The sequence below is a fragment of the Neophocaena asiaeorientalis genome, unplaced genomic scaffold (assembly GCF_003031525.2).
Source record: "Neophocaena asiaeorientalis asiaeorientalis breed wild unplaced genomic scaffold, Neophocaena_asiaeorientalis_V1.1 scaffold70, whole genome shotgun sequence".
Lineage (NCBI taxonomy): Eukaryota > Metazoa > Chordata > Mammalia > Artiodactyla > Phocoenidae > Neophocaena > Neophocaena asiaeorientalis.
The window spans coordinates 13,629,022-13,656,595 of record NW_020175410.1 but is presented as its reverse complement, the minus strand read 5'-3'; the positions used below and the strand labels follow the sequence as shown (position 1 = coordinate 13,656,595).

The 27,574-nt window shown below is 41.1% G+C and overlaps 1 protein-coding gene across 2 annotated transcripts in view; it reads right to left on the bottom strand.

The window, feature by feature from the left end:
- Nucleotides 1–3,738: 3,738 nt before the first annotated feature.
- The window catches only part of CDK6 (cyclin dependent kinase 6), a 229,692-nt gene continuing 205,856 nt past the window's right edge, over nucleotides 3,739–27,574 (bottom strand). For both annotated transcript variants that reach the window (XM_024767027.1, XM_024767026.1), the window contains exons 6-8: nucleotides 24,150–24,200; nucleotides 19,947–20,082; nucleotides 3,739–14,255 (exon numbers count right to left, since the gene is read on the bottom strand). In XM_024767027.1, the coding sequence (XP_024622795.1) occupies nucleotides 14,109–14,255; nucleotides 19,947–20,082; nucleotides 24,150–24,200 (334 nt within the window). In that variant the 3' untranslated portion in view covers nucleotides 3,739–14,108. The remainder of the gene's footprint in view (nucleotides 14,256–19,946; nucleotides 20,083–24,149; nucleotides 24,201–27,574) is intronic.

The following is a 27,574-nucleotide window of genomic DNA, read 5'->3' as shown; positions in this document are numbered from 1 at the left end:
ATCATTAGAAAGTCATTGAAAATCGATTTGGGTCTTTTCTAGGCTCTTAGAAAATGGCAAAATGGGCTTATACTCAAACATATGAGAACTCCTTAAAATCATCTTTCCCAATTTGTCTCTCCCTCCCTTTCTCATGCTGCATCGCACAACAGATGACGCCAACTCCCATTTTATCTCTCAGAACGTTCCCAGACTCTCTCAAATGCAGCCATTGGTGGTTCTATTCTGCACTGAAAGTTCATTCTCCTTAGTAACCCACTTTGCTTTTTACTATAAGTTGGGCCTCCATGCTTTCAATTCTCCCCCTCCTCCTCCATCACCCCTGACTTAAGCTGGGGATTCTCTGACCAGACAGGCTTTTCTGTATGCACAAGAGGAAGTTTGTTTTCATGGCTTATTGATAGTGTTTTTAATATTCCAGGAACTTTACGGATATTAACCCAAAGTCACGAAGATCTTTTTCTTATTTTTCTTCAGCAAGTTTTGTACTTTTAGCTCTTATGTTTATAGGTCCATGACCCATTTTGAATTTTTTTCATGGTGTGAAGTAAGGGTCATGGTTCATTTTTTTACCTATATGGATATCCAATTTTTCCAGAGCCATTTGTTGAAAAGATTGTCCTTTCCACATTGAATTACTGTATTAGTTTGCTAGGGCTGCCACAACAAAGTACCAGAGACTGGGTGGCTTAAGAAGAGGAGTTTATTTTTTTGCAGCTCTGGAGGCAAGAAGTATGAAATCAAGGTTTCAGTAGGGCCACGATCCCTGTGAAGGCTCTAGGGAAGAATTCCTCTTTACTTTAAGATTTTGGGGGGGGGGGAGGATGTGGATTTTTTTTTTTTTTTAAAGTCCTTATTGGATTTGTTACAATATGGCTTCTGTTTTATGTTTTTGTTTTTTGGCTGTGAGGCATGTGGGATCTTAGCTCCCCAACCAGGATGGAACCCACAGCTCCTGCATGGGAAGGCGAAGTCTTAACCACTAGACCGCCAGGGAAGTCCCCTCCTTGCTTCTTTTAGCATCTGATGACTCCAGGCATTACTTGACTTGTGGCAGCATAATTCCAATCACTGCCTCTATCTTTACGTATCTGTCTTCTCTGTGTGCATCTCCATGTGCCCTCTCCTCTTAACAGTCATTGGATTTAGGGCCCACCTGAATCCAGGATGACTTCATTTTTTGCTGCTACCGTAATTGGTTTTTAAATGTGGGTTTGCAATTTTAAAGTATGTAGAAATACATTTTAAAAAATATATTGCCCTTGTATCCTCTGGCCTTGCAAAATGTATTTGTTCTAGTAGCTTTTTTGGGTATTCTTCAGGAGTTTCTACAGAGACTCTCGTGTTGTCTGTGAATAAGGACAGCTTTGCTTTCTTTTCAATCTCTATGCCTTTGTTTTCTTGCCTATTACCCTAGCACAATGTTGAACAGAAGTGGTGAAAGCTGACGTCTTTGCCGTGTTCTTGATCTTGGGAAGAAAGTATGTTGAACTTATCAAAGTCTATTTGGGCTCAATCCAGTACCCGGTCACACTTTACCCCTCACACCTTTTACTTTACACTTCGTACCTCTCACTTCATGTTGGGCATTTCCCATATTCACTTACCAATTCTTTATTGAATCCATTCTAGTAAGGCTTTCAGTTCTTCTACCCTCAGCATATTGCCTGGCTTCCTCAGTCTCATGCTAATTTATGCCTCAACTCAAAGCTTTCATGGAGCCTTTCCTGACCACCATTTTCCAAGTACTTTCTGTTTTAAGACCTGTGTATTCCCTTTATAGCATTAAGCATAATGTACTTATACACTTTTTAATTTATTTTCTGTCTCCTCCACTAAAATGTTAGCTCCATGAGATCAAGCACCTTATTTATCTTGTTCACTGCTGTATCTCTGGAATCTAGAAACGTGGCCACGCGCAGCTTGGAATGTACAGGCAGTAGCAGCTCCAGACGTGTACGAGAGCAACACACAGTCATTTGCTTGGCTCCACATCCCATGGGATGCTCTGCTTGTTTCATCTGCTATGTCCAGAAAAATGGCATATGCGGAACAAATATGACCATCACCATCCACGAGGAGTTCTTTGCTAGAGAACAGGGAGGTACAAACTGGGCTCACACTCCAGAGGGCAAAATCAGTGGCAAAGGCCTACTGGGCTTTCAATGGACTGAGGTTCTAAGTGAGTATAGCAGAGATAACTAGAGATAACTGACTAGCTTAAGGTCTTTGATAAACCACTTTGAAAAAAATGGTCCTGCCAAACCTGGCTGTAAAGACTTGTGGTTTGTAGAAACAGGTAGTTATGACTGACCTCTTAATAAACTACAAACTTTCACTTACTTAATAAAGATCAAATTCCTGACTCTCTGTATCATCCCTTCTGAATACTCTATGTAGATTTTACAAATTTAGATGCAATTTGGGGCCTGTTAAAAAAAAATTAAGGCAAGTCCTAATGAGAGCTCCCAAGGAATTCTGGAGGACTAATGTTAAAATACCTGATACTGTACACAAAGATGGGAATATAAATATCAGACAGCAACTACAGTCCCACTTTTGGTTTTCCTGTAGCACCTCAGGAGCTGCTTCGTCTATCACTCTCATCTAGTATATAAGTTGAACAAAAATAGGCACACATTAACAGAAATGATCTCTCTCTTCCAAATCCTTCAGTGGCTCCCAACTCCTTAATATGGTATATTAAGCACTTCTGGACCTCTCCTCCTCCTTCACCACCCCTCTGCCCCTTACTAATTGTTTTTTTTGTTTTTGTTTTTTTTTTGCGGTACGCGGGCCTCTCACTCTTGCGGCCTCTCCCATCGCGGAGCACAGGCTTCCGGACGCGCAGGCTCAGCGTTCATGGCTCACGGTAGCAGCCGCTCCGCGGCACGCGGGATCCTCCCGGACCGGGGCAAGAACCCGTGTCCGCTGCATCGGCAGGTGGACTCTCAACCACTGCGCCACCAGGGAGGCCCCCTTACTAATTGTTTTAAAACATTAAGTCATGGCCTGTTGGTGGGGTTGTGAAATGAATTTCGTGGCTTGCCACCAGTATTTTCAAAGTGTGGAGGATAATAAAATAAAAAAAGAAAACGTGTGGGGCGCACAGCATCATTTTGTGGAATATGTTTCTGATATATGTCTCCATGTGTATCTGTGTGCACCAGCCATGCTGTTGGATTATATTTCTCTCTGTAGGTTATGATCCAAATGTTGGAAACCACTGCCCCAGGTGTGGCCTCACCAATCTTCCTGCCCTTTCCTGTCTGCTATTTCATAATTGCAGACCATTGCACACACAAAGTATTTCTCCTTCTGTGACTGGCCAGCATTAACTTCTGTTTTTGAATCCATTCAAGCATCATTTCCAATGTGAAATCTCTTTTCCTTCCCAGGTTATCGGCAATTGGTTACACAAACCTTTTTCACAGTCTCAGTCTGTAAGCTTCAGAAAGGACTGCCTGTGCCTTATTCACGTTTTGGGTCTTCAGTGTTTACCACAGTCAACTATTAAGAGCTTACTAAGTACTTATTATGGAACTTTTAAGTTCAATGAGCTGCTACTTTTTTTAAACATCTGAAGCCTGAAAAGGAGTCTTTTAAAACAAGAATTTTGAAACATATTCTGCTAAAACTTCCTATTGAATTAGACGTTACTTTACTCACTGCAATTACATTTATTTTACATTAAAGTAAAAAGAAAAATAGCTAGAATAGTAATTCATCTCCAAGAAAGCAGGTTAAAATTGCTGTTTTTATTATTTTTATTTGCTACCAACAGTTTTATTGTAAGAAGTACAAAAGGTATGACAAATACACAAACCATTTTCTCTTTTTGCTTCAATTTAGCTTGTGCATAAGTGAAAACAATGAACTGGACAATGACATTTCAACACCAATTCTTAAAAAACAATGAATTCCATTATCTGACAATAAACACCTAAATTTGCATCCTAGCACCCAGTAAGACATCCAGTTTCCAAAGGATTCTTGACCTATAACCCTCTGAATTTTCTGACATGTTACCTTTTCCATTGTCACAGTCACCACTGGTAGTTCTCCCTCTCCAAACAAGTCTTAAGAGTAAGGTGCATGCTAGAAGAGCTACCTCTGCCCTCAGAAACCCCAGGTCATCAAGCATCACTTACTTGAGCTAATTCGTAAAACTGATTGCTAGCAATGGGGCATTTAATGTAAGTTTTGATGGTCCTTGGATTACATATTTCACGTGACACAAATACCTACTTTTCTATTTTTCTCTTCAGGTGGGAAGAGCCTAGGTAAACTGACCTATATTTTCATCTACCTATAAGTAAGGAAGCAAGATCACTCAGCTCAGGACCCTAGGAGGAGGGTAACTTTATAGGTCAGCTTTCTTTTTTTCCTTTTCTTTCTTTTTTTTTGGCCTCAGGAGGGCTTTCTACATGGATGGTCGCTAGAGTGAGACGGCTCTTCCCATTTTCCTCCTGTCTGCACACGAGGTCATTTTTCTTTGAGGGGTAAAAGATCCGGATATGTAGGAAGATCCCTGCTTTCAGAGAGCGGCATCACACCCACACTTGGGGAGAGCACAGGGTTTATGGACCCTGTGAGGAAGGATACCCAGGTGAACCTGACAGACCAGTGTGGTAACTCTCAATCTTGTGTACAGAGAAAAAAGCAGAAGCAATATCTAACACCAAGCCATCTGCCAGCATTCTTGTAAGACTGTGTTCCAGGCAGTCAATTTCCACACTGCTTCTTTGACCTGCTGAACCCAAAGCACCAAAACAGAGCATTCTGTAGCAATATAAGCAAACGGAATGAGAGTAATTTTGCACCTTTAAGGAACATGCACCCTTATAAGTCTGTACCCTGATATTAAAATAGCAGAATGAATTTCAAGTATGAAGAAATACAGTAAAAGTATAGCCTGTAGATGGATAGAAAACAGCAGCCTGGAATGTGGTTTATATTCTTGGTTAGTCTTTTTCTTTGCACCACAGCCAAAACAGAATGCTCTGTAGCACGACTTGGTTTAAAAATCAAGACATATACGAAGATGCTAGAGGGCATTTGTGATCGGTGTCTTGACCATGCGCTGTGCTCAGCACCAGGAACCTTCTCTTCACGACTGTGGCCAGCCAGAGGTCAAGTAGGGGTGGTGGCCAAGCCTGGACAGGCATACCTGGGATGCCTAAAGCATCTCTCATCATGTCCCTGACCCCAAAGTACAGCAGAGGAGGATGGAGAGCAGCACGTGGACAGTCCAGGAAGGGGGCAGGGAGCACTTCAGAGGAAGGGAGGAAAGGATGCAGAGGCTGGCGGAGTATCAGTTATCCTGGGCTGGTTCACACAGCCTAGATTAGTATCTGACATGCACATGCACAATCTCTACATCTCCAGAACCGTGATTTCAAACACAGAAACCAACAAGTCGAATGTCCAAATTAAGATTTTCTTCTACTTTTAAAATATCTTCTACTATAAAAATAAGTAAAAAAAAAAGCAAAAATATAGCTCACTGGCTGTGACACCCTTGCTGAAATCTAGAATAAAGTTTTAACTAGGCCCTATAGGAATGCAGAAACATTAATACATTTTACAGTGAAAACGTGCTTTTACACATCTCAGAAATGGTAAGCCTGTAAAACCCTCTAGTTCTAACCTGCACCCTACGGGGACCCACATTGTGCTTTTCTTGCCACATACTGCTCTTCTCTACAACACACTTGCCATTTAACCTTCAGATCAAAACTTAAGATACCAGAAATGCAACAAGCTTTTGAGGTGTTGGGGATTGTTGTTAAAACCCCACTGTTGACTACTGTATACGCAATCCTTGTTTTCCTTACCAGACTGGATTGCTTCTCTACAAAACCAAGTTGCTTGAAGCATGGAAACTTGGACTTCTCCACCTGGCATGTTCTGGAAGCCTCAAGGCACACGCTGACAGGTCTGCTTCTACAGAAACCTCTCACACTGCTCTCCTTTCAACAGTGCTACCTGTTCCCACTATAGGACACACCACCTACAAGGGTACTAGATGGTGTGGGGGAAGCTTCTTTTCCAGGCCAGATAAGAGGAGGTGCCACCCAGGCACCTGTCTCTGCCTGGCATCTATTCTGAGGGCCACCTGGCAGAGTTCCTAAATTAAGGCAGTATTTGATGCTTTGCTACCTGCAGTTTTAAGTTTTGCTGTATTTCACACTATAGTATATGCATACTTGACAAAAGAACAACTACAAAGTCCTTTGCTTTAATTCCTTTACATAATGATAAAACACCTAGACATAAAAATACTATCTCTCTAGACTTAAATTCTACTAATCATATTAAAATGCATGCAGCTATTTGGGGGCTTAGTCTAATTTTAATTTTCTTAGTTCCATCAAGACCATGATAATGAGCATTTAATGCAAATCCTAATGTGGTCTGCCTTCTGTTGCACTTTCACAGGACTAGTGTGATTGAGAAATAAATAATATACATGAACAATAATAGAAATAATTTATGCAAATGCAGAACAACTTGAAATAGAAATTTCCCACCTTGTTAAGTGCTGATCCTAGGAGTAGCTGATGCTACTGATTCCATGTACTAACTAGTATATTTATTACTGGTCATAGGAAAATAAATGAATACAAAGTAAGGAACTAAAATATTCCCATATACATTTGTTGCAAACACAGGATCAAAATAAGAAAGATACATAATACACTTGGTGGGGGGGCGGTGTTCAAGAAGTGTATTACTGCTGGGATCTATTTTCATTATCCAGAGACTTCAAGGTCAAATTTGGAGTTGCTGGTGATCACAGAAATATTGCTAGCTAATACATATTATTGCATTTCATAAAACTTAAGATTAGAAACTTTCAAGTAAGGGTACGAAAGGTCTCTTCAGGACTGTAACCTAAGCACTTCAATGGATTTGGCTAGAAACCACAGGGAGTTAGAAATGATATAACTTGTGGCTTTATGCTTGCTGATTAGTGCTATAGTCATAATTCTTTATAGCGTTATGTACAGTTATGCGTCCCCTTTAAGAAAACCTACATTTGACAGTCCAAACTCCTTAAATAGAGAAGGGGTTATTTGTTTGACAAAACAATTCACACAAAAGGTTCCTCTAAACAGGAAAGTCTCCCTCCCACATGAGATAATTTGCTCGCATACCTTTAACTACTTGACGAAGAAAAAAAGAGAAAGAAATTAGAAAGTAAAGAGTTAGGAGCTTTTGCCAACTGAGGATGAAGCAGAAAATAAACAAATTTTCCAAACAAAACTTTTCCAGGCATATCTTTTGCCATCATATATGTAGAATGATAGAAAATAAAAAAATAAAAAATCTTTCCTGTAATTATACATCTTCTCTTAAAAAAAAAAAAATCTGAGCTTAGAGCTTGAGAGATGCCTGGTAGATAGCTTCATACAGAGCAGCATCTCTTTATACCCGAACTCTCGGAGAATTGTGTTGTACTTATTTACGCACAGATGACACCTGTTTGCTTCTAGGGATATTTTACTTCCTAAGATTGCAGAACAGATGCCTCTGAGACAGCAGCAGGGCACATGGACCTCGGACAGTATCCCGCCGGGTCTGTACATCATTTCAGGCACTAACAGGTGAGCGGCGGGCGGGTCCCAGCCAGCTCCGCCCACTGCCACTCTACTGCCAAAGGGGCGGGGCGACGGCGCAACGCACCCGGAAGGCTTTCGGTGGGAGGGAAATTTTGAACGGGCGCAGATAAGAGTTCAGACTGGCCCAACTGATAACAAACTCGAGGTTTGAATTCGGCCTTCCACTTAGGGGCTTAAACTGGAATCTAAATACTTCAGTGGGATTTTAAGCAGAGGGATGAGGCCGAAGATTTGACAGCCCCTAGTGTGTGCGGTATTTTGATTCAGTATGAATTACTGAGACTTGCCCGCTGGCTACTCCGGAGGAAAGTGAAGCAGGCACTAAGGAGTTTCTGCCACTCAGAAGGAATAAACTGCCTTCCGTTGGGTTGTGCTAAGGAAATTCTGAAAAAATAATATAATTTCCTTCCTCCTAAATTTCAGTGACACTGTTAAAGAAAATGACTTCTAAAATTAACTAAAATCATGTGGCAGATAATGGGTCTCTGAGCGGATCTGTGAATTAAAACAAAAGTGTATGAAAAAAGTGTATGTACATATATATTTATAATAAAGTTGCCAAAGAACTTCACAAGTGGAGAAATCAAACACTTATGTAGATATACTAAGTTATTAGCTCATATGCTTACTGAAAATTTTTAAAAATTACAATTTCTTGTGAATTTACACTTGTGACTATACAAGTGTAAAAATTACCAGGTCTTTTAGTATTTTAGGGCTCTGTTTCAGCATAGCAATTCTTTGAAAAAATAGTTTTGTCTATATAGTAACTGATGCGTTACTTAGTTTCTGCATCTGATTTTTTAAATTAGTATTTTAAAATTTAATCGTCTAACAGCCACCATGGTAGGGAATGTGAAAGCAGGTGACAGGGGATATGGGCATTTTGCCTAGGACCTCTGTAGGAGTTTTACACTCCTAACAAAACTATCCTCTTCACAGATGAGTGTTGCCTTTTGAGTAATAAGCATGTCCATCTTTGTAACTTTGCACCTAGAAAAGTGAGGTAATTAGTTACCTCAAAAAATGTTTCATGACCAAATGAATGGCTAGGCTCTCTTTATACACTAAAATAATCAAAATAGGTGTATATTATTCATCCTCAAGAACAATTTACTTGCAGACAATTGTTCAGAACTTAGCTAACAACTAAAATATCTGAGTTACAGAACACTGTGAAGATTATTAATCATCCTGAAAAACAAGCGCTAGGCAAGAGTTAAATGTGTGCAGAAAAATAAAGGTAGAAGCCTTGCTCAGATTCCACACCCCGCTTCAAAGTGCCACCTTGTGGAATATACTAGAATAAAACAAGAAAGTTCATCCCTTAGGACGGTGTGAATTTTAAAACAGACATTTCAAAGAAAAACCGCCTCCCTTTCCTACCATATTAAGTTCAAATTGCTGTAGTAGTATTTAAACAGATGCTTGGAAAAAACCTGCATTTATTTTCAGGAGAGTCTTGTTTTCTTCTTCAAGGCCAGAGCACCAGTATCAAGGAAACATAAATATGTTGATGGAAGTCCATTCATTTATCTAAATTAACTCCCTGGGAATGCTAAGAAATAGAAAACATTTTGAAAAGCTGGTTTGCACTTCATTAAAAAAAACATACAACTAATCGCGAAAAACATGTAAAAATCAGACCCCTCCTCTTTCTCCATTTTTTGTTGTTAACAAAGGTCAGAAGATGGAAAAGGCCAAAGGAATATTTTTGGTTTATTTTCTGAAAAAGTACAAGTTAGAAATGCTTGAGATATAGGTATGTAACAAAACCAGGTTGAAAATTGCATTGATAAAAAATGAAAATGCTATTTTTCGTATGCTTTTGAGGAAAACACCACTACTAATTATCTGAGGACTTACACTGCTTGACAGGTTTTTGGTAGCCTTGAGAAGTTTTTCCACTGTGGGGAAGGAACATGTAATTATCTTCCTAATCATACATCTGAATGTACTGAATGCACATGATAAATGGTTTGGGTTTCACAAGTTTTCAAAAATCCTGGTGACATAGGAAACACACCTTTAAAAATTTTATTTATTTTTTTACAACAAACATTTTTAGGCTTGCATAACAAGTGTAGCTTCACATGGCTGCTTCCTTCCAAGAAATGAGGAAGGAATAGGGATGGTTTAGTATGATTAGCTCAACCTTTGAAATGGTAACTGTTTGGAGTGACTTTTCCATAAAATTTGTTTTTGCCCATATCAAGTTCATAGTTGCCAGGTGACTTGAATATAAATTCTTGCAATACATGTTAATAAAATATATACCCTTCAAAATATACATAACTTTGAAACTATCCTTCTTTGAATACTTTCATTTTCTCCAGAATTTCCTCTATCCATTGCCTAGTGTCTCATGGTTTTTAAAGATTTAGAAATCACATCTTTATTTTTTATAAAGACATCATTTTGTCTTTATGCATTCTTTTGAATTCTATCAATATCTAGGAATTTGTCATATTTCAATATTTTCTTTCCAAGAAACTGTACTAACACAATTAAGTAATTACAGTGGCTTACTAACTTTCAGCATTATTCTTTCCTAGACCCACCTATGCAACACAGGCCTGTTTTTGGAAAATGTGAGACACTCTCATGTGCTTATCATAAAAATTACAGTAAAGCTGTCACTTAAAAAAAGAAGTAATTCTTTAGAGAGAAGAATTTTAATATGTTTATGATATTAGGAAGCTTACATGATTTAATTTCCATTAAGGAATGAGAATTACCATTACTGACTTTTATAGGTACCACTTTTAAGAGAAGCAGCTATAGTTAGTTAAAAAGGTAATTTAAATACATAATTTAAGATTCAAAAGTTTGGTAATATTTAAGCTTTTTCCATCAGGATGGAGAGTATCATATTCTGGAGTCAGACCATAAGTTTCTCTATTAAAATGTACATGTTTGGGCTTCCCTGCTGGCGCAGTGGTTGAGAGTCCGCCTGCCGATGCAAGAGATACGGGTTCGTGCCCCGGTCCAGGAAGATCCCACATGCCGCAGAGCGGCTGGGCCCGTGAGCCATGGCCGCTGAGCCTGCGTGTCCGGAGCCTGTGCTCCGCAACGGGAGAGGCCACAACAGTGAGAGGCCCGCGTACCGAAACAAAAAACAAACAAAAAAAAAGGTACATGTTTTATTTAAGATATTAACATCCTGTGCATTCCAAAATTTTCATTTTCACCTAAAACTAAAAGGCTGAGATTCTGGTCTTAGGTGAATATTTTGAACTATTTTTAGTATGTCACCTGGGGCAAAATGAAAATTCTGCCATTCAAAGTGTGTTTCCTGAGAGAAAATCATGAGAACACAGAGGGCAGAAATGGCCTGGAGCTTTCTTCGGAAACAGGTTCTTTGCTCCTTGAGTTCCCATCTACTTCAAAGGAGAGACAAAGTGGGAGGCTCCAACACACTGGGTTCTGACAAGCTCTCAGGGATTGTGTTTTTAAGGTTATAAGGTTAGGGCCTTACTAGCTTTGCCACGTGAGAGCTTATGATGCCTAAATGGACTCTTTAAATGCAGGTTGTTACAACTCCACCCCAGCACAGCAGTTCCCAGAGCTTGGGCCACTAGAACTAAATATCATATAGAAACTATCAGGCATATTCTTGCCCCAGTCCTAGTAAGAAATTCAAATGTGAGTTCAAGTCTGTCATCCTGTTTCTTACTTGCTATAAGCTGCTTCAGTATAGCCCTGGGGCAATATGACCTTTTCAGCTAACCACTGCCTAGCTTTTGGCAAACATGTTTGAAACCGTATGTAGCAGAAGAGTAAGCTGTATTCAGTAAGCTTGTATTCTGCTCTGTGCTTCAAAGTGCCCTAATGCCAAAGGGTGCTTGTGTGGGATCTGGATTTCAGAAGTGGTGAGGCGGATGTAAAAGACATAAAATGAGAGTAATCACTCAAGTGCAACAACCACCCGGATGGAAGAGCTGGGGACAGACTCTTTAACAAGTTCAGAGAGGCTGAAAAGCCCTCTCCTTCTGCCTCTCAGAGGGGAATCTGGCAAGTATCTAATGTCAAAATGTTTGTGCTTTAAGTTTTCTTTATAAACACTACCAAGAAACGAATCAGGAGCATATGTTAGAAATAAAAGTTGAACTCTCTACATGTTTAAAATGCTGAAGAATGCTGAAAAATTCCAGTTTAGAACAGCTGCATTTTTCTTGAGTGAACTTATGAAAAACTTTTGCAAAAGCAAAAACCCAAGTTATGTTCACTCTAACCATGGATACTAACTGAAAAGCTCATGATGGATTAGTTCAGTGAGTTTTAAAATTCAATTTCTAGGCCCCTGGTCTTTGTGTTTTGACCCCCGATCGAAGGAAAGGCAGAACTCATTTATCCAGGGGGACCGCAAGTATGCTTGACCTGAATGTTCTGGATCCATTATATCTCAAGCATTTACAGAGATGACAAAACATAATCGATGTTGTCACAAGGAAGAAAGTATAAAACATTCTTATGGCCCATCTTCTCATCATATCTTGCTTTAGAAAAATTTTCCTGCTCTTGAAGTTACTGAATTAGAACAATGTTAAACTATGTATATATAAAGATAGTTGTATACAATATTAAGCTGTGGAGAACTCAGAAAGGCCTGATTATGCATAAACATCATCTGGCACATTTTCTTCTGAGGGAAGCAATGTCCATTCTTTGAAAACCCTAACTCTAAACACAGTCTAACTGTTGCATGCTCGTAAAACATGAATCAGGAAGAGAAATTAGCTAAACTTACCAAAAGATACTTCATCTCTGTGTCTTCTGGTTACTAGAGCCGACTGAGCGCTAACCACACAGAAGGCAGAGATGGTATGGAATATAAAGTACTGTAGAGAAAATGGCAAGAGGAAAAGTAAAGCTGTTCACAATGCCCAGGTCAGGCTGGCTCTGCAGAGAGCGGGCATGTGCATAAGGCACTAGAAACAAGCACAGCCTGGCGACGGAGAATAGGTAATTTTATAGAGTAAATATATATTTCTAAAAAATAGTTAAGGACATTCCCTCAGATACTACACTGACAATATATTCTATAAAGCTGTAAAACACTAAGTTACACTTTAAAGCAGTCTACTTGCTGGTGATTGAGAAGAACCAGTCTTCTACTCATTGCCTAGGTAACAACCGTGAATGCCAAATGCCAGGCAGGAAGATTGCAGTAGAGGGAGAACATATGGGACTCTGTTAGGATTGTGGAATTGGAGCCATAAGCCATAAATCTGAATCAAACTATTTATGAAAGGTTCATTGAAAGAAAGAAAGTAGGAGGTGCATGAGAACAGCTTAAGCAATCTGTTATTAATTATGTAAGGGTAGTAATACATACTAGATGCGCTGGGGGATAGATAAGATGGATACTTTGCAAATGAGGCAGTGCACGGTAGAAAAAGTACAGTGTAATAGGTGGGGGAAAACTTAAATGCCATTCCTGTCTCTAGTCAGAGAGAACTATCCTCCAAACCCAAACAGGAAACAGTTTCTGACAAATTCCTAAAATCAAAACCAAAACAAAATAACAACAAAAACCACAAAGAAAATAAATTCCAAACCAGGAAATAAAGGCTTTCTCTATTATCTTTTGACGATTTTACCTAGTTGAGGTACACTCCCTAAATCTATAGCAAGTTAAGAAAAAGCTTATAGGCATTTTTCAAAAGAAACAATAAAGCACATTATACAGGTTAAAATTACAAGGAGTAAATGAGCTTTTTGAAAAGTAAATAGAATTTGTGCTTCAAAAAACAGGTTTCTTAAAAGATAGTAGAATTTTTTTTTTCTTTTTGCTGTGTGTATAAAACTTCACCTAGATAGTGAACCTTTTACCATTAGCAAATTTACTGCTTTGGGCCAGAAAAGAAATGCTAAGGACATAGGCTCAACTTTAAATCTGAGAAGCCCATTTTGGTGAATCACCTTTAGTCAACAGACACCTGTTATTTAGCGGTCACTTTGAGCCTTTAAAATTCAATTATTCTTGTTGTTTACAGAAAGTAACACTTTTTAAGAGATCAAGAATCACACACACACACACACACACACACACACACACACACACACACACACACACGCACACGCACACACACTCACTCAAAAGTACCAAATCAGGCTCCAGCACCTGCAGAGAGATTACATCATAACTCAGCTGTGTCTGGATTGCTCACTTCACACTGGCAGCATTCAAGATCAGAAAAATGAAATGGCAGCACAATTGGTCAGCAGCTTCTCTTCTGGAATTTTTCCAGGTTCTTAAAACAAACAGACAAACAAACAAACGAATGAACATAAAGCTGCAATCACTCTTGCATTGATTTCAAAACAGTAAACGAGGCTGTTTCCTCAGAGAAGCAGAGCCCATCCAGAAGACGGCAGCTAGAAGGTCTCCAGCCAGTGATCCTCAGCAGCTCTGCAGGGCTTACTCAGGGGACCCATCAGCTACCAAGGAGGTTCTCCGGATGATCAGCTCAAGGCAGCTCAGGCTGTATTCATTTCTGAGCTGTTCTGGCTGGGCGGCAGGTGGGCATCCAGGTTTTCCTTGCACCTCTCCAGGTCGTGGAAGTATGGGTGAGACAGGGCACTGTAGGCCGATATTCTTTTGGCTGGATTAAATGTCAAGCACTTCTGTGATAGAGAAAAAATAACAGATTGACATAAAACATATCCATTTAAATAATGTGCTTACATAGTTATGCGTCTATTCACTGCCACACATAATTATGTATCTACTCACTGCCCCGTATTACATGTGTCTATAATGAGAATGAATATCTACTTCAAGGGACACTAAATACAATGTAGAGAGTACTCATATATGTCTGCTCAGGAAAAGGCAATACCTTCTGGGTTGCCTGTGGACTGTTACCCACCCAGGATTTCTCTCCAACCCTATCATATTATTATTATTTTTTTTTTTTGCAGTATGCAGGCCTCTCACTGTTGTGGCCTCTCCCGTCGCGGAACACAGGCTCCGGACGCGCAGGCTCAGCGGCCATGGCTCACAGGCCCAGCCGCTCCGTGGCATGTGGGATCTTCCCGGACCGGGGCACGAACCCGTGTCCCCTGCATCGGCAGGCGGACTCTCAACCACTGCGCCACCAGGGAAGCCCCCTATCATATTATTATTACAGCATGCATATAACTTTATTTAGGGTAGTGATTTTTCTGATGCTAGCAAACTTAGTGCTATAGTCGGAATCTTCACCCTAATTTTTTACCCTGATTTTATCAATGAGCAGGGAATGGAAGGGGGTTGCCTCGTTCAGGTGTAAAGGATAATTACCAAACGCAGGGCCAGTGGAGGAGGCAACAAGTAAGGGCTAAAGCCTAGACCCTAATTATCCTGATCCACTGCCCCAGGGCTGCGCCACCCAGAGAAAGAGATGCCTTCCTTCTAATTCAAGTCAAGGTGCCATATGGGCTAGCAGCAGCCCTACAAGGGGACCATCAGATTCAAGTCAAGTCACTAAACTCTATTCCAGGCGTTGATTCAAGTGCACGTAGAAGGTGAAAGGAGGGAAAGGTGAACTCTGGAGCAGCAATCTGCATTCCCAAACTGTTGATACATAATCAGTCACAACGTTTCCCTAATTCAGTGCCATTTCCACTCCAACCCCAGGTAATCTCGCTCTTCAAATCCTCATCCTCGGGGCTTCCCTGGTGGTGCAGTGGTTGAGAATCTGCCTGCTAATGCAGGGGACACGGGTTCGAACCCTGGTCTGGGAGGATCCCACGTGCCGCGGAGCAACTAGGCCCGTGAGCCACAACTACTGAGCCTGCGCGTCTGGAGCCTGTGCTCCGCAGCAAGAGAGGCCGCGACAGTGAGAGGCCCGTGCACCGCGATGAAGAGTGGCCCCCGCTTGCCACAACTAGAGAAAGCCCTCGCACAGAAACGAAGACGCAACACAGCAAAAATCAATCAATCAATAAATAAACTCCTACCCCCAACATCTTCTTTAAAAAAAAAAAAAAACAAAGTCCTCCTCCTCTCCTTCCACCAACTCCTCCAGCATGCCTAGCAGGTGGCAAGCACTAATGATGAATAATGTCTCCCCCCACCCTCTGCCCCAGGAGCTCACATGTAGCAGAGAAGCTATACCAGCTTCTCCATCCTTGTGATGCAGTGTCTACTGAAGTGGGCTGGGGATCTGAAATTTCTCTTGATTTCAGTCCTCTATGTAATCTAGACTTAATGTTATCATGCTTACGTAGACCTCTTCCATTTAATCTGGGTTTCTGCGCTTAAGTATCTCACAGTCTTAGGTCCTGAGTGGATCAGGGACTCCTCTAAAACTCTGCTGAATGCAACTGAGCTAGAAAAACACATACAAACAGAAAATTCTACATTTAACTTCAGGTGAACTGTTGGGTCCCCTGAAATCTTATTTATCCTGAGCTCCCTACCAGTCCGTGGACGCCAACCTGCGCATAGTGTCTTCTGAAAATCAAAGACCCAAACGACAAGCAGAGGAAGGAGATGTTCGTAGAATGGTTCTACTGTCTCTAATGGCAATAAACATCTTGAGAAAAGCTTTACAAGGGCTGAATTCCCAAAGGACAGGAAAGCAGGGGCAAAATTCTTGAGCCTGAGTTTTCTCTTCCCAGAGTCCAAGAAGGAAAAAATTACGTAGTGGCATTAGAAAAGGAAGCAGCCAGTTTAATTCCCAGGACATAGGAAAAAGAAAAAAGAAGTTGTGGAGATATGTCCAAGACAGAGAGACATGTCCCTAAAGGATTATCTGAGAGGAAGCCCTGTTCCCACACTATACGGATGGCTTAGGTCTGGGAAGAGGGTAGAGAAAAGGAGAAATCTTTAGCCTAAGGTGGGTGTGTGTGAGAATCTCAAGTTGGAGGTTGTAATACATTTTGTCCTATAGAAATATTGCTAGAAAAGGTGGCTGAATCCTATTATTGCTCTATCTCAGTAGAACAATTGGCTATTTTGAGAACTAATTTTAAAATCTTGCATAATAATATTGTTTCTGCAAAAAAATATAATTTGCTTGCCAAATAACTGCCTTAAAAAATGAGCTTTTGAATTACCACCTAGTCAAGAGTTGACTACTACAGTGGACTGGATCATTTTCTGACACATATTCCTTTTCTTTCCTTCCCCCTCTCCATGGGAGAAGTATTCGTTCTTCTGTTAAAGTTGGCCATGTAACTTCCTTTGGCCAATGGAACGCGGACAGAAATGGCAGGCTATCTCTTCCGAGCCTAGGTCTTCAGGGGCATCGTAGGTTTCTGCTTGCCCTTCTGGGAGCACCTACCTTCTAGGATGAGAAAACATGTCGCGGGGAGCCAAAGGCCCTAGGGCCTGGGCCCCAGAATGAGACACGTGGAGAAGACCAGTACTTGACCCACTGGCTGAAGCAGAGTTGCTCTAGATGACTCAAAGAGCCGTCTCTGCCAATGTGAAGACACATGAGCAAGAAACAAAGGCTTATTGCTTTTTGCTAGTGAGATTTTTTGTTTGTTTGTTATGCATCGAAAACAGACTAATACAAGGACCAAAAAAAAAAAAAAGCACCTCAGGCTCTGAAAGCAGTTTGATAGCAAGAACTCCAAAACTTTTTTCAGCAAAAGCATCACATTTGGAGTAAGTACCCAGACTCCCAAGTTAATCATGATGAAGGGGACAAAACTTATAAAGATATGTAGGTTTTGCCTGCTAAAAATAATTCTTCCCCTGAATTGTCTTGTTACTGCACACTACTTATATATCTACATAAGAGCATTTATAAATGTTGATGTATAATACATCCATACATGAAAGATTGAGGCATTCTATAAAGTCAACTATTTTTTCAGATAAAAATGAAGGATAACTCTTAAAGTGCTAAACTTTTAAATGTTACTTAAATAAAACAACTTTCTAAAATACTCTTTATTTTTCTTCCTTCAGTAAAAAATTTTCAATAGCGGCAACAGTTACTTTTGGGATCTCAGCTGCCTCTCTTGTACCAAATGGCCTGCCTTCTCTGCTTTAGAGTTCTAGCTTGTGTCCCTCTAGGATAAAACAGTGAGAGCTTTCAGAGACTGCTGAGGTTTAAGGTCTTGGACTGTCCTTTCCCTGCATGCCTGTGGACATTATGCTCCACGCTTAAGTTTTACCTGGTCATGATGTTACTGGCTCTGCTTTTTATTCCTCTCCTTTTTCTAATCTCTGCTGCCATTCCTTGTCTACCTACTTCCTTCTCTCTTTAGTAGGTTTCTTTGCTCCTTTTTCTTTTTTGTCTCCTGCTACTTCTTTAGATTAGCACTAGTGTGTGGTCTGACTGTGGAAGCCACCATCTCTAGTGGGGGACCCTGAATGAACACATGGCATGGTCTGTTATCTTTACATTTTAAGTTCTTCTTGGTGATTCCTAATAATGTTGGAGCCAGGAGATCTTTTGGGTTGTCTTTGGATGTTCTGTTAGCTGAAGGACTGGGCCAATTCACTACCAAAGTTGTTCATCACTGTCACGGTCTGTCCAGAAACCTCTACTAGGAGGAACATTTCATTCAAAGTTCCTGCTGAAAAGGAAATCCTATGGTGGCTATATTTTATAACACGTGGTCCTCACTGTCTCCTGGCATACCTGATTGGGCCAGGAGTGCAGCCTGGCCGTAGGTAGCAACCCTTATCATGGTTTGGCAAAAAAGGTGAGGTATGGCAGCCAGGTTCCTCCTTGTAGGAATCTGATACAGGAAACAGTGACAGGGCAAATGCTAGCAGTGGGATTAGAGCTGAAAGGATCTGTGAATTAGTTGAAGTTCTGATAGTCAAGGGACCAGCTAAAGTTAGGGGAGCAGACAGTAGGACTGAAAAGAAGCAATGAGGTGGAGAAAAGGGCAGAGAAAAGCAGAGTTGCTAAGAGCATGTGATGCACAGGACGGAGACAGAGCATTTACACTCTGGATGGCTTTCCATTTCCAGGCCACACTAGTGAGTATCTTACAAATCAACAGTGGGGAGGAATAGAGCTGTCCTTGTCTATAATTTGGCAGTGGAGGGAACTTTTGCCTAAGCATCAGAAAGTGAGCCACCATCAGCTGAAGATGGAGTTAGGGCTTTCACTGGGAAAATCCTTGGCTCTGCAAACATGCCAATCGATGGCTGTGTTCACACAGAGCTGAAGCATACATAACATGTCTACTAGGACCTATAGACTCTTAGGTCTATATCTAAAATTCAGAATGGGAGTAAGCTTCTGAGTCTAGGAGCACTTTCTTGGCTAGATATCAAAGGTTGTTAATTCAGCTGGTAAAGGATACTCATTACTACTCATTGGGTTCCAAACACCAAGAGTAGCCCCATAGGTACTTTCTTCTACCTACTGTTTGGTCTCCAAATACAAAGAATTATGTACAAAGCCAAGTATTATGAGTTTGAGTCTCAAACAGGGCACAGAAGTCTATTTTCAGTGAGGTATTTTATATGTCAGGGCACGTTCAATACTTATTAAATAAATCAATAACTAAAAGGAGTATTGCTATCCAGTTCCTTTGGAAAAACATCTTCCTAAAAATGTGCCTGTTTAAGAAAAGACACATTAAAATGCCAAACAAGCTGCTTAAAGTAGCATGAAAGTGTAAACAAGGAAACATAATATTTACTTCTAAAGAAGCATGTGTTTAGACGAACCCAGAGGATTCTAAGGCTGCATTCAAAAGAACATTCGAAGATGGCAGACTGAAGGGGTGTGGATCAGACTCTTTCATTTTTTTTTTTTCTTCAAAATTTTTCTTCAAATTTTGGCTGCATTTATTGATACACAATATTTATTTACTTATTTTTGGCCGCGTTGGGTCATCGTTGCTGCATGTGGGCTTTCTCTGGTTGTGGCGAGTGCAGGCTACTCTTTGTTGCGGTGCACGGGCTTCTCATTGCAGTGGCTTCTCTTGTGCAGCACGGGCTCTAGGCGTGCGGGCATCAGTAGTTGCAACACGCGGGCTCAGTAGTTGTGGCTCACAAGCTCTAGAGCGCAGGCTTCAGTAGTTGTGGTGCACAGGCTTCATTGCTCTGCGGCCTGTGGGATCCTCCCGGACAAGGGCTCAAACCTGTATCCCCTGCATTGGCAGGCGGATTCTTAACCACTGCACCACCAGGGAAGTCCCTCTTTCTCTTTCTATAGGACCTGAAGACACTGCAGAATCAAAAGCCACTAGCTGCTATAGGGCTGGAAATGAAAGCTGCAGAGAGACTGTGGCCTCTGCCCCGTGTGGTTGTGGCACATGACGATGAACTGACACTGTGCCCAGTGCCCAGTGTGGACAGGGCAAGTCTCTCACGAGCACAGTGCAGACCAACTGTGCATCATGTGAACTTACCAGAAGTAGGTCTTTGCCTTGTTCATCAATATCTGTTACAAACTTCTCAATTGGTTGAGGAGATTTTGAGTGAAAAGCCTGCCTGGGGAGGGCAACATCTCTAGGCCAGTCCTCTTCTCCTGGGAGTCCAATTACACTACAAAAGAACCACAGGTGAATGTAAGCATTAGCTGCTGTGCTGAAGCGATTTTCCCACCAATTCTAGAAGAAGGTAAAGCCTAAGGGGCAGGCATGGGGGACACAGAGCCTCAGGAGTTCATCACTTGTATGACCGGCAGGACTCCCATTTCTCTCTGTCCTACTGCAATACGGTGATCATGGCAGGGTAATCAGGTGCTGCAATAGGGTAATCTCACAGGAGAACTGTAAAAACCACTGGGAAGAGATAAGAGATTACTTTGGCGGAAGACACAAAATGTAAGAGATCATGCAGAACTGGAAACTATTGTATTGCCAATAAGCCCTGAAATACTGACAGAGCAGGACCTATATATTCAAAGGAGACCTGCATGGGCACATCATATATTCCTTTATGCCCAGGAGTGCTTTTCGTGCTCTGATCGAACACTCCTGTACTGACATGCCTTTATGATACTCATCTAACATGATTTGTTTACACATAAATTTGGTTGCATTTTTGGTTGAAGAATAATTCCTCACACAGTAATTACATAAATCAGAACCAGACCAAAAAAATGAGGCTAAAAGGTATGGTAGTCCTATATTATGCAATACCATTTTATAATTTAATATCAAATTTAACTTACATAATTTAATTTACATATTTTATATAACTGTGTTATGCTATTACAAAGTGAGCAAACAATTAATAAAAACAGTATCATTTATGTTCCGCCTGAAAACCATCTTGGGATCAGAAAGGTAGAGAGAGCATCAAGTGATACAAAAACAGCACAGGCTGTTTAGTGGACAGACTATATGGCCATTCGAATACTGAGCAAACTCTTGACTACAGTTAGAAAAGGTGCTGGCCTGCACTGTCGTCTTCTTGGCCTGCACTCGCTGGGACTAAGACCCGGGGGATGTCCTCCTGAACAAGTCCTCCAGGGTGCAGGAACACGTGGTGGTAAATGTCACAAGATCTCTGTAGGGCTTTGTTCCCCTTCCCTCACCTCAACAGAGCCCAGGTAACAGACCTCACCTGGGAAGAGCAGACACCTATCACTGGGTGTCTGGGGAAAGACATAGTAATCCTACCTCTGTCAGACATGTGGGGAGAGCCAGGTTACTGAGGTAGATAAAAACAGACTCATGGACATGTTTATGGAACAGATGAATGGAAATGACAACTTGAGCAACATACTAATTTGTTTAATAGCAAGATCTAGAATAAGAATAAAAAGAGGAAAACAAAAACATTACCATTTATTATTTTTTTAAAAATGTGTGTGTTTGGATAGAATGGGACAGGCAGAGAAGAACAGAAGAATGCTTACTAAATAACTTTAAAAAATTGTCTTTCAGTCATTTTTGGCCTTTTAGCCATTTTTATATCAATATTTTTGCATATTATCACCAGTCACCTAGAAATCGATTATAACAACTCTTAGTACAAGTTTAAAATCTTTTTTATTTGCAGTTTTGAATATATTTATATTGAGCTAAATCTGGCAATGTGGGCAGCTGAATGCCAAAAGCTCTCAGGAAAACAGTGTCCCTGTATGTATATGTGTGATGTATGTATACATATATACATACCTGTTTATATAAATAACTTATAAAAGTGTTCTTAAATCTACCACCTCCTGAGACATGTAGGTCAGGTATTATTATTTCCATTATATAGATGGGGAAACTGAGGATGAGGAATAAAATGAACTGCCAACTTCACACATAGTTCAGCCCAGAGCCTGGAGCAAACGTATTCCAAATCCAGTATTTTGTTTCCATTTAACTATGACTCTGCTCTTAAAAATGCTCTAAAATGTCACAGGCTAAAAGCATTCAGTTTCACTTTCAAAGTACTTACTGTTCTTTGAAAGTATAAATCTTCCAAAACACAGGAACAGTTTTCCCCTTAAGAGAATGTGAATATGGCTTTCTTTTAAAAAATATTCAGTTTAATATCCAGTGTGAACATTTATGGCCTATATATGAGTGTTGTGAAATTCTGATAGGTCCATTAAAAAGGGCTTGCATCAAATTTCAATATTTGGACAAAGCCGAACATAAGCCTTAGAAGTTGACATTTGTACTGGAAACACTGACAAAGCACAAAACCTATAAATGGCAGTGGTGGCTGAGACAGAAATCATTTTTCAAGTACTTCAGAAGTGACACTAGGGTGCAGCATTGTCCCTCTTCTCTCTGCCAAAGCAATGAATACATTCAGAGGAAACAATATAATTTCAGTGAAACAATGCCAGAAACCAAGAAGTAAAATCTAAAGGCACAAAACATATCAAACTTTATGGCTTCTTTTCTGCTGGCAACCTGGGATCTTAGGCCTTTGCCAAAAGTGGAAATGGCTTTCCCTTGGAAGCAAGTCAAACGTGTTCGTCAAAGGTTCCTTCTGGTCCGTCCCACTGGCTTCACGTACTAAAGGGGCACCAGCAGTGTTAACATGATTGAAGACGTTGGTGTTAGAGGTGGACAGAACGCCCAGGTGGAGTCAGTAAGGAAAAGCAGGTGAAGGACGTCAGTGTCTGGCAAGCTGGTTTCAGTCAAGACTGTTCTTACTTTTAACAAGAAGAATCACTGGTATGCCTGACTTTCACAGTTCCCTCTTCACAATCACATGCACACAAAATACATTCAACAGGGATAGGGAAGAACAGATGGGAGTTCATCATTGAATGATCAAAGAACGTGACACCCAGAAGCAGAGAGTAATGTGCAAGTTTGGTCCTGAGTTCATCCATCTTACAGAGCGGACAGTAGCAGTGGCAGGAGCAGCCGTCGTGGCAGCTGCCCTGGACCCAGGAAGCCCCCAGACAATAAAACTAGCAAATGTTTTTCAGGCCTTAAAGCCACTGGGTTCTGACTCAGCAGTGACTCTGGCACTAACAGAAGCCTATTGGAGCTGCTTCCAGTCACTGAAAGAACAAACTCAGGTTCCGGGTTTATTCCGACTGTTTTAAGCAGTTAAACATGAGAAAATAGTGTTAAAATATAATGCTTTTCTTTAGGGGGACTTTTCATCAGTTTTACAGGCTGCAAATATCATAAAAATTACTAGGATGCCTATAAAATGGTACAGAGCAATGATCAGGGCTATTTTTGGTTCTAGAACTCCCACTTTCTTCCTACTCCACCCGAATCCTGATGGGGCTTGGCAACAACATAGATCCCAAAAGGTTGCTGTACTGCATGCTCTGTGAGAAGAAAAGCCTCTTCTTCCCATTCTAGACACATGAAAGCGTCCATACTCTCACATGCACAAACATGTACGCTAATGGAACTCTGAAAATCATCAAGGAGCTATGTCACAGACAACTGGAACCAAAGAATTCGAGCACAAGAAAGCCTTAAAGTTTCATTTCTCAGGCGAAGAAGTTAAGGAACAAAAAGGTTAAACAATTAATGATGAATTATAATAATAGCTAACATTTTTTTAAAAGCATTTACTATGTACCAGGCACTGTGTAAGTCTTCTACCCGGTGTTTTAAATGACTTTTTCAAGACTGCAGTTATTTAGCCACAGGCGTAGGACTGAAACCTAGGATCCTTATCTCCTTTTTCAGTGTTCCAAAGAAAAATGGATTTGTGGCACACCGTCCTTTGTCCAGGAAGACAAAACAAAACAATGTAAAACCAACCTGGATGACTACAGGATACTCAATGGGGACAGGAAGCCCAGTGGGTAAGGATGGGTTACCTGGTCATTGAGCGCCCCACCTCTGAGTGGAAGCATCTGAAATGACCCCAAGCAGACAACACAGCTGAACTTAAAGAACTGGAGCTCAGCCAAGCAGAGAAAGGGCAGCTGTCAAATGATCCACACGAGCAACATAAAAGCTTCCAGAGCAGAGCAATCAGGCCACAAGGCATGATGGGCTCTGCACAAAACAGCAGACGTCTACCATGTCCCCACTCACCACACAAACAGTAACATTGTCTGCAGCAGCAGCAGCTTGGGGTAGGAAAGACAAGAGATAAACATATTACATAAACGTCAGAGGAAGGTCACTGTAATGTTTTAATGTTACAGACACAGATGTAAAATTACAGTTAATACTTACTCCAAGATTTTCCCTAGCTGATCGACATCTGAACTTCCACGAAAAAGCGGCCTGAAAGAAACAAGATACATATTAAACAAGGAGTTTTTCTCTGGTTACATTTCAATCATACTTGTCTTGATCATTATTTAACAGGAATCAAAATATTCTTTGTGTGGGGAAGAAGTAACCTTTGGTAAATGAAGGTTTTTCTTGCATTCCCCTTCCAGTAAGATCTCTTATGAATATCTGGCGGTGCCTGACTCCCATACTTGATAATCCTGGGTAACCTATTCTCAGTCATTGTAACAACACTGCCACCATCATATACAGGCCCTGGCTTCAAAGTTCTACTTATTGTGGTAGGCTGGAACACATCGCTATCACAGGCTCAAACCAGAGGTATGTAGAATTCTTTTTTTTTGCTGTACGCGGGCCTCTCAGTGCTGTGGCCTCTCCCGTTGCGGAGCACAGGCTCCGGACGCGCAGGCTCAGCGGCCATAGCTCACGGGACCAGCCGCTCTGCGGCATGTGGGATCTTCCCGGACCAGGGCACGAACCCGTGTCCCCTGCATCAGCAGGCGGACTCTCAATCACTGTGTCACCAGGGAAGCCCTGTGGAATTCTTTGATATTATTCTTGGTCAGATCCTTCTCAGAGCACCCTTCCTTTTTTTAATTGAAATATAGTTGACTTACAATATTGTATTAGTTTCAAGTATACAGCAAAGTGATTCAACTATATATACACATATATATGTATATATATACACATATATTTAGATTCTTTTCCATTATAGGTTATTAGAAGATATTGAATATAGTTCCCTGTGCTACACAGTAGGTCTTGTTGCTTATCTATTTTATGTATTGTAGTTTGTATCTGTTAATCTCATACTCCTCATTTACCCCTCCCCTCTCTTTCCCCTTTGGTAACCATAAGTTTGTTTTCTGACAGAGCACCCTTTCTTAATATCACTCTGCTATCGCAGTACTTCCTCACAGTTCTCTCTCCTTCCACTTGTCCTGAATGCTGCAGTGAGCTACCTATGGGTCTGTTTTTCTGATTATACCACTCCCCCTTCTCCCAATATTATGGTAGCTAAACATCACAAGTTCAAAATCCTAACTCTGGGCTTCAGAGGCAATTGTGAACACACAAGACTCATTATCTATACTGAGCATTTAACTGACAATTAAATGAACTCACTTGGTGACATTTCAGGCATTTTCTTAAGTAGAGAGCAGGGGCTGTTCTAGGTTTGCCCCTAACCTTTGGCTTAGTGCTTTACCTGAACAGGTGCTCAGTTAATACATATCTTATTTGATTTTATATATACCCATGGTACACATGTAAATGTTCCCTAACTCCTTGCTCAACAAATGACATAAAAAAGTATTTTTCGGGCTTCCCTGGTGGCACAGTGGTTGAGAGTCCGCCTGCCGTTGCAGGGGACATGGGTTCGTGCCCCGGTCTGGGAAGATCCCACATGCCGCGGAGCGGCTAGGCCCGTGAGCCATGGCCGCTGAGCCTGCGCGTCCGGAGCCTGTGCTCCGCAACGGGAGAGGCCACAGCAGTGAGAGGCCCACGTACTGCAAAAAAAAAAAAAAAAAAGTATTTTTCAAGAATAATGTGTTTTAAAAAATATGTGCAGCCTATTATCAGAGATCATGTTTTAGAAATATTATATATCAATTTATAAAGCCTTAAACCGGACCTCTTAAATATTTTTTACACACAATAAACGAACTTGCTATATACGCTATATATGGAGACTCCTACAAAGTCATGGCATTTCAGTGGCTAGGAGACACTGAACCATACACTTTCTATTCAGGCCATGATTCTTGAAGGTGGTTATTTTCAAATGAAGTGGAAAATAATTTACTTGTGTAAATGTTATGGTTGGATTGTGTCCCCCCGCCCCGTGCCCCCAATTCACATTGAAGTCCAACCCCAGTGCCTCAGAATGAGGGCCTTTAAAGTGATGGGTAAGTCCAAATGAGGCCATTAGGGTGGGCCCTAATCCAATCCAAACCAGAGGCATGCGTGCACACAGAGAAATGATCACGTGAGGACACAGCAGGGAGGTGAGCCAAGGAGAGAGAACTCAGAAGAAACCAAACCAGCTGACACCTTGATCTTGGGCTTCCAGCCTCCAGAACTGTGAGAAAACAAATTTCTGTTGTTTAAGCCACTTAGTCTTTGGTATTTTGTTATGGCAAACCCTAGAAAATGGATGCAGACATCACTAACACAGCCAAATTAATAAAGAATTATGGAGTTGGATTCTAAAAGACATCTAGACAGGTCCTGAAAGATAGCAAGGTGAGAAGTGAAAGTTTTAGAAAAGGTAAACAATGGAATCTTAACAGCTATTACTTATAGGGCACTGGTGTTGTACCTGACATAGTGCTACATGCTCCCCAAACAGTATATCATTTAATTATCACAAGAACTCCAGGAGCAAGGTAGTATTATTATCATCCCTATTTTCTGATGAGGAAACTGAGGATTGGAGAAGCTTCCTGACTTACCTAAGGACACATAACAAATTGCAGACTTAAAATTCAAGCCAGGTCTGCCTTGCCCCAAAGCCTGTATGCTTCATTATTATGTCATAAGACTTTTATTTTGGTTACTAATGTTCTCTGCAATCACAGACAGTCACTTTAGCTGAGCCTCTGGGGTGAAATAGCACAGGGACCCTGTGAAGAGCGCTGTGTAGAGAACCTGTGTCTCATAAGTGGGTGCCTATGGGATTCTTACTCAGATGGCTTTGCAAGTGTCTAAATGTCTTTAAAGTCTTGCTCTACTTTAACAAGGAACAAAGCAGTTCACCAGATTGAGACTCTCTAGTCTCTCCACAAACTAACTGATGATGGCCCTTCCAGATCTTTAAATCTTCCTACAAGCCCAATCTTTTATAGCTGTTTAGCTCACACATCTTAATTGATGCAACATTTTAACATTCCTTCCAAAGCATAGAACTCGGGTTGCAAAGAATCAACAGTTCTCTTTCTCTTCACACTCATCTCTTTTTCTTAATATTAAAGTATGAAATTATTGGGACTTCCCTGGCGGTGCGGTGGTTAAGAATCTGCCTGCCAGTGCAGGGGACGTGGGTTCAATCCCTGGTCTGGGAAGATCCCACATGCCGCGGAGCGACTAAGCCCACGCACTACAACTACTGAGCCTGCGCTCTACAGCCCGCAACTACTGAGCCCACGTGCCACAACTACTGAAGCCCGTGCACCTAGAGCCCGTGCTCCACAACAAGAGAAGCCACCACGATGAGAAGCCCGCGCACCGCAACGAAGAGTAGCCCCCGCTCGCCACAACTAGAGAAAGCCTGCGCACAGCAATGAAGACCGAATGCAGCCAAAAATAAATTTACAAAAATTAAATAAAATAAAGTATGAAATTATAAAACTAAATATAGCCGG